The 7,867-nt window shown below is 35.1% G+C and overlaps 1 protein-coding gene across 2 annotated transcripts; it reads left to right on the top strand.

The window, feature by feature from the left end:
• Positions 1–1,194: 1,194 nt before the first annotated feature.
• LOC116159215 lies at positions 1,195–3,662 on the top strand. Of its 2 annotated transcripts, none has more exons than XM_031472163.1 (2): positions 1,195–1,499; positions 1,552–3,662. In XM_031472163.1, the coding sequence occupies exon 2, from the start codon at positions 1,999–2,001 to the stop codon at positions 3,130–3,132; it is 1,134 nt and encodes a 377-aa protein (XP_031328023.1). In that variant the 5' UTR covers positions 1,195–1,499; positions 1,552–1,998; the 3' UTR covers positions 3,133–3,662. Both variants share the same exon structure in this region, with proteins under 2 accessions (XP_031328023.1, XP_031328024.1).
• The last annotated feature ends 4,205 nt before the right edge of the window (positions 3,663–7,867 follow it).

The following is a 7,867-nucleotide window of genomic DNA, read 5'->3' as shown; positions in this document are numbered from 1 at the left end:
AAATGAAAAGCAACTTCCATAATTTATTTTGACGTTTATTGTTGTCATGGAAATACATTCGCGTGGGTAATTATGCTTAATTTTTCTTTTGATTCGTTGAATAGTCCTCCGAATACCATTCGTAGTCGAAGTATTTGTAGATTATTTTTGAGCTGCTGCTCCACTCATGCTAGTTACGCTTTATAATACCACTCGCGCAAGCGCTCGTGGTATTAATCAGCGTAACTGGCATTCGTGACAGCACCTCAAAAATATTCGACAATACTTCGACTACTTATGGTATTATATATGATAATTTTTTATTCAAGTATCTTTTCAGTAAAAAACTGCGTTCGGTTATTTTCATGTATTTTGTTAAAAGAGCATTTTGATGCACTTGTGCAATTACCTACGAAAATTGTCACAAAGCAAAGTTTTAATAGCGATCCTCGAGATGGTTTATAGTTTTATATCTATTACTGTCTGCCGGTTTAGTGTGTTGTCACTTCACTCAACGAAACCATGTGTATTGTATGCAAAAAAATCCCCTGAATCCGTAAATCACAGTCTCGCTGACCGGAAACTCCGGGAACATAATTCCGGTGAATTAGAAATGTCGTTTTGTCGCATTTGACTTAATTAGGTATCTAACAACTATTGAATGACACGCGAATGATAAGCGACAAAAATGAAACATTTATTTTTAAAAAACTGCAAATCTGCAAATTCCAAAGGTTTATGCAATCCAAAAGGCAATGTAGTGAAAGCAGTGAAAAATTGTTTAAAATTATTTAAAAGAAAATTTTAAACAATTGCACACAAAAGATTAATTGGTAAACGACTGTTCAACATTTGCAAGGTAATTTTAAGACATGATGTTTTTTGTACCTAAGAACAAAATATACACAATGATTTTTTTTGAGTTATTGTTACGAACAAAAATTTACAAATCATGTAAATGGGAGAAAAATTGAAAATAATTCATCACGTGTAATTTAGTTTTGTGATTTACGAGGGCGTAGAAGGGACAGTATATTAAAATAAAATATGGTGTGTCAAAAAATAGTATATTATATCTGTGGTGGGAGAGAAAAAGAGTATAAGTCTCACATTTGGTAAAATTAGTTTAAGTCATTAACGAGATGTTATTATTTTTGGCTATCAGTTGGGACTAACAGTATAAGTTATATTCTATAATTTAAGACAAGGATGTCTATACACAGTTTAGTATAACTTCATTTTTGTAAGGTCTTTGATGAGAAAAGGAGTATAAGTTGACTTATACTATTTTACACATATCATCTTAATAAAGAAAAATAGTTTAAGTTGACTTATACTGTTTTACACACTACTAATGGAAAGTTTGGATTGTACTTCATTCCCCCCGTCAAGTCAGTCTCATGTTGGTTGTGCGTGGGTGCGTGTGCTTGCGATTTTATCATCACCGATCAGCAGTTCTATGCAAATAATGGCGTCAGAAAGAACGAAACGCATTCTAAGGCTTGCTGAACTTGATATTGGTGTGTATAAATTGTATTTTAGATTGTATTTTTTAAATTATAAATTATATAGATATTGAGGTTAGCAGTTCGTCCCCGAGACCCGTGAAAACGATTAGAGATGTGTTTGAAAACGACATTGTAGAATCTCTGGTGAAATTTGATTCTGGAACTAATACAAATGAAGTCAATTATGGCAACAGCGATACCGAATATGACGATAGTGATGCTGATAAAGACTATACACCTGATAAAGAGGAAGAAGACAGTAGTGAGAGTGATGAAATAAACGTTGAAAATCAACTCCTACTTGAAAAGGAAAATGTAGAGGAGAATTCACAAAATATGCAATCCGAAGCCAAATCTACCAGCAAATCAAATAAAAGAAGTAAAGGAGGGGTCCATTCAAGGAAAAACAGAAGGGAAAGAAAGCAACAGCGAAATTTAGGAAAAAGCTACATTACGGCGAAGGGAAAAGAAAAAAAGCAAAGAGAAATTGCAAGAGTTGCCAACTTGTAGGATGAAATGTACTGATCGAATACCTCCAGAGGTACGTAAAAGCATATTTAGAGAATATTGGTCATTAGGAGACCGCAACAAACGTGTTGCTTATGTAGCAAGTCTAGTGGATACAACAGAAACCGCCACTAAGAGGAAAAGGACTGCAGATCCTGATAAGGAAAAATATAGAATGATTACCCACACCTATCACTTCAAGGTGAACGGCGAAAGATTGAAAGTGTGCAGAGGCTGTTTCATGAAAACATTAGCCGAGACACAAATGTTTGTGACATTGGCTATTTCAAATTCAAACTCGTTTACCTCTGGAATTACATATGACGATCAGAGGGGTCGAGCAGAGCCTGCCAATAAGCATTCACCCAATATGATACAAGATGTCATTGATCATATAAAATCCTTTCCGTCTTATAAATCGCATTATACCAGGAGAGATAACAACAAAAATTTTTTGGCCCCCCATCTAACGTTGCAAATAATGTATCGACTATACTGCGAAGGTCGCGAGCCTCGAGTTTCTAGAAGAATTTATGAAAGGGAATTTCATAATATGAACTTGGCATTCAAACAACCAAAAATTGATACATGCCATAAATGTGACATGCTCCATATGAAACTTAAAGTAGAAGAAAACGAAGAAGAAAGAAAACGTGTTCAAGAAGAGATAGAAGTTCACCATGCCGAGGCTGATAATGCGTACCTGAAGAAAGATGCGGACAAAAAGTTTGCCAAGGGAAACGATGACATCAGATGCTACACCTTCGACCTACAGCAGTGTCTTCCAACCCCGTATGTTAACTCATCTATTGCTTTCTACAAGAGACAACTTTGGACTTACAATTTAACAATGCACGATTTAGGAAGTGGTGGTGTTACATGTTACATGTGGCATGAGGCCGAAGGAGCTCGTGGTGGTAATCAAATCGGAACTTGTTTGTTTAAGCAGTTAACAGATTTGCCTACTAATATTAAGCATGTAGTACTTTATTCTGATACGTGCGGAGGGCAAAATAAAAACTCTCATGTTGCTGCTATGTTTTTATGTGCTATGCAACAAAATAAGAATTTAGAAGCCATTGACCACAAATTTATGGTGGCCACAGTCATATGGAGTGTGATGTCGATCATGCTTTGATTGAAAAGCAAAAGAAAAAATTAGGCATTGAAATATCCCATCCACATGATTGGTACCAACTCGTTAGAGGTGTGGGCAAAAAAGAAAAGTTTCTGGTGAAAGAATTAGACCACAGCATGTTTTTGAATTTCTCTGCTTTGTATAGAACTTCATTGACATTAAGGAAAAAGGACTCGGAGGGGAACTCTTTTAAGTGGCACGATGCCAAATGGTTTCGTTATACTAGAGAACCTAGTAAGGTATTTTTTAAAACATCCTTTAATGAAGATGAGCCATTTAAAGAATTGAATTTAAAACGTCGTGGTAATAAAAACACAACCTTAAGTCCAACAAAGTGCTACACAGATACTCTACCCATTACTAAAGAAAAAAAATCGAATTTGTTGGAGCTACTGCCTTTAATATCCTTACCTTTCCGTGATTTCTATGTAAACTTAAAAACGTCCAATGATATTGCAGACAGTTATCCAGATATCGAAGAATTTGATGAAGATAATGCTACACAAGCATAGAGTATTTTGCACAGTACCTCTACATTACAAATTTGTGTTTATTTTTGTACTACCTTATTTTTTAAATAAACAAATTCAGCTAATAAACAGGATTTAGTTACAAATTATTGCCACCTTAAAAAATAACCCATTTGAAGTTGTTGCACTTATAGTACATGTCAATCATTAGCATGGTACAAACAGTATGTCACATTTATTTTTTTTATTATAAAAAATTGAAAATTTATATTTCCCCAGCAAAACGGTGCTTCTAAACCCTGTGTAAGTATGTAACTCGTTATAAAATATTTTTAAAGCATAATGTTAAGGTTGACAAAAACTTATTTTCCAGTTTACTAAAAATGAACATTCTTGACTTATACCTTTTTCCCCACCCACCACAGATATTATGAGGAGCTAAAGTGATACTTTTTATGGCGAGTCAGTGTTTGATGGCCGAGCGAAGCGAGGCCAGCAAAATACTGACGAGCCATAAGAAGTTACCTTAGCTCCGCATAATATATGCTATTTTTTCTTCAAACGTGAGAATAACGCCCAAATAATGGTTTTCAAATCGGAAGAAATATTAACCCGATCGTTATAGGTAGCCGTGAGCGCGTCGGCCGTGGTGACTATAACAATTGCTATAGTAGTTGGCCATTATTAGTTTTGACGTTTTAATTGTGGACGAGTTTTTCGATTTCAAATAAAAATGAAATTGCACAAAAAATACTTTCGACAACTTTAGAAAATCCAGGTTTATCAGATGGAATGACTTCAACTACTCCTTCATTTGAAGCAGTTTTAAAAATACTTCATTCATTCATTAGAAATAAGACGAGCCAAACAAAACTTGACTCTTCAAAACTTGGATGCTGCAGGAACGAGGGTTTAATTTCAATAATGGTAATATGACTAACTGCACTTTCAACATTAACTATTATTTAAATAAATAAATAGCTTCTTTGATCGACTATATTTTTATTTCTGTTAAAATCAGAAGGAAAGATCAACGTACTTGCTAGGTGAACGAAGAAACTAATGTAAATAACATCAACTTGTCAAAGCAAAACAATGTGACACTGGCACTGAAGCGTTTTAATGCCTAGGCACTAAAATACTTCACTGCCGCTTGTTCGATTGTTCTAAAAAGTCAAACTTTAACTCAGAGTGCTGGGCTACGTAATGTCAATATTATATGACGTTTGAAGAAAAAAATATTAATTTCGTGGTACTAACGTGAGGTAAATATTAATTTCGTGACACTAACTTAAAGTAAATTTTAATTTCGTGATACTAACCAGAAACAAATATTAATTTCGTGATACTAATTCGAAGTAAATACTAACTTCGTGATACCAAATCGACGTTTGCTTCTGGTTATAACGAAATTAATATTTACTTCACGTCAGTACCACGAAATTAATATTTACTTCGAGTTAATACCACAAAATAAATATTTTTTCGACATACCACATTTAATTTTAATATACTGTAATTTTTATTTTTATTAATAGTAATAATAAAATTTATTTTTGTTTTGATCCTCATTTTTTTGCAGTACATACAGGGGGGGCCAGGCCCCGGACGCCATGTCTGGGGGGCGCTGAAGTCGCCCGTCGTCGCCTTCGTCGGGAGCGTCAAAGGCGTGACTGAAAGATTTACCTCGAATTATATAAACGAATCCGTACATACGCTTGTCTTGTTTCGTATTTTATAAATTCTGAATCAGTAAAAATTAAAAACTGTCGCGTTTATAAAGTCGGTAATTCCATGGAGTTAGGAAATCAAACAAAAGCGCCTGCACTTGCCATGTTTGATCTCAAATTGTCATGGCACCACTCATTTTCTTAGAAGCGCCAGTTTTTAGTTATCCAATTTCTTGGTTTCAAAGTTCATAAAATTAAAAGCTATAGTATGCATGGATTCCTAATTTTTTTCCCTGCAAAAAACCTAAATAGTCTTTCTCTCTAAAATATTTAGGGAAGTCAATAATCAGAAATGAAAAAATTACTATTCCTATGGTGCGTTGTTCAAGTCACTACCCCACCCGGTATAATAATATATTTATTATAGAAAAACAAAAATTATGTTTATTATTCTAATAAAATCTTTCCTTGCCCTCATAATTTTATATTTGGAGGGGCGCCAAATTTAGTTTCCGCCCTTGTATAACCAAACCCGCTCCAATTTTTTAAATGTTTAGAAAAGAGAAAAATGAAGAATTAAAATGTATCCTATTTCATGTAATTTATGATGTTATACAAGTGAGCGCTTATCTTATCTGTACGTAAAGGTCGGCGTTCTGAAGCCGAGGAAATAAGGTTTGAGTATATGTATTTTATTTTTACAAAAATGGCTCCATCTATTACACACTTTTACCACACACAACAGTTTTCTGTGCGTCTACCACATTTTACGACAAATTATTTCGACTGCTTCAAGGTAGGCAACACACTAACCGTACTCTATTAGGTGTTGCGTTTATTTCTATAGCATTGCATTGACCGTCTGTAGTATATGTTGTCTGTGATATTATATACAGCGGGACTGAAGTAGTACTTTTAATCCCGAAGGTAAAGTTTATGGCCCGACCGAAGGGAGGGCCATAATTTACCTGAGGGATTAAGACCACTACTTCAGTCGCAAGGTATATACGATATTTTTCGTACTTCCGAAACTGAAACACTTAATATGTATGGAGTTAGAGAACGCGTTCTTTCAAAAAATCGCTGCTTAACAAGTTACCATAGGAACGTTGCGTCAGTACACCAAATCCTATGCTATGGTAACAAAAATAATTTGGAAACTGTCATTGCTAGTGTCATAATTTTGGTGGTGAGTGACAATGGTGTATTTGATATTGATAAAAAGCAGCCAAAGATAGGTAAAGAATTGATACCACCGAAATCCAAAAAAACTATATGAGCAGCAGTACGATGCGTTTAAGTAGTGCCGCATACAAAATGTGGAACAACCTACTGAAATGGCCTTGATAGTAATTTCATCCTTCCGGGATTTTCGTCCAAATTTAATCCCGGCGGGACAAAAAGTGACACTTCACTACTTGTCATAGTGGAGTGAAGTTGTCACTTTAGTCTCGGAAGTACGAAAAACTACTAATTCATACCTAAAACCAGGCGTCGTGCCACAACAATTCAAAATTGTTTCGCATCGTAACCAACAGGAATTTAGATGGAAATGCGCACACACAAATCAATCACATTACCTATTTCGGCCTCTGTCGCCTGGTATAGAAACACAAACTAACTAAAGCCGCATCCACACGTCGATAAATCTAACTTATAATTATTAAAAAGGAAATCATTTACCATTCTGCTACTGTTGCATACATAAATAACGTACGTTTTCCTTAATTTAAAAATTTCCTGGTTTTGTTACTGGTCATAATTTTGATTTTCCCTGCCGTTTTGTGTCCGTCCTTGTACTTACTTGTGCGCACGCAAAATATTCGTGGAAGGAAGAAACAAGTTCCAATCTTGCTGCTTGCGAATGCATATATTACTACTGTCTTGTGTCGTGCCGAAACTCAATTTTTTGAAACCCTAAATTTGCAATTGAAGAAACAAACCCTACTCGACCATCGTTCTGCTCCACAAACCGCGCCGTAAGTACTCCTTATCTTTAACCGCTCCAAATTCTCATGTACGTTATATAAATCAATTCTCCGCCGCTAAATTTATTCAAATTGTATTTTAATATTTCAATTTTTGAATTGCTTTTGTGTCTAAATTTATTTATTTCTGATCATCAAAAAAATTAGGAAGATCGGTAAATTATTTTAAGATTTACTCTTCAGCTACAACTATGCCACCCCAAGTTAAAAGTGACCACATGTTAGCTCTTTAACCTTCCCACTTGGAAATATATCGTTTCAAATGTGACACATGAAACGTACCTCTTTCCTGATCATTTTCACAGTTAAGAAGTACATAGGTGAACGGCCCTATTGCCTTTTTTATTCGATAGGGACCTTCGAACAAAAGCATAAATTTTTTGGTTTCCTCCTTCACAGCGGAGGATATATTTTGACTCTTCAGCAAGACTACATCACCCTTTTCAAACACCGGCAACGGTCTAGAAGAACAACGCACATTTCGTCGAGCCGCTGCACCTTCTAGCGTCTCTTTTGCTAGTATGAGTTTTTGCTCAGGTGGAAGCCCATGATTAACTGATTCAGTCGGACGTTTTAATTTTTTTGGAAGCAATTCGACAGGAGGGTT

This window comes from Photinus pyralis, unplaced genomic scaffold (assembly GCF_008802855.1).
Source record: "Photinus pyralis isolate 1611_PpyrPB1 unplaced genomic scaffold, Ppyr1.3 Ppyr1.4_LG1, whole genome shotgun sequence".
Lineage (NCBI taxonomy): Eukaryota > Metazoa > Arthropoda > Insecta > Coleoptera > Lampyridae > Photinus > Photinus pyralis.
This window is presented reverse-complemented; position numbering and strand designations above follow the sequence as displayed.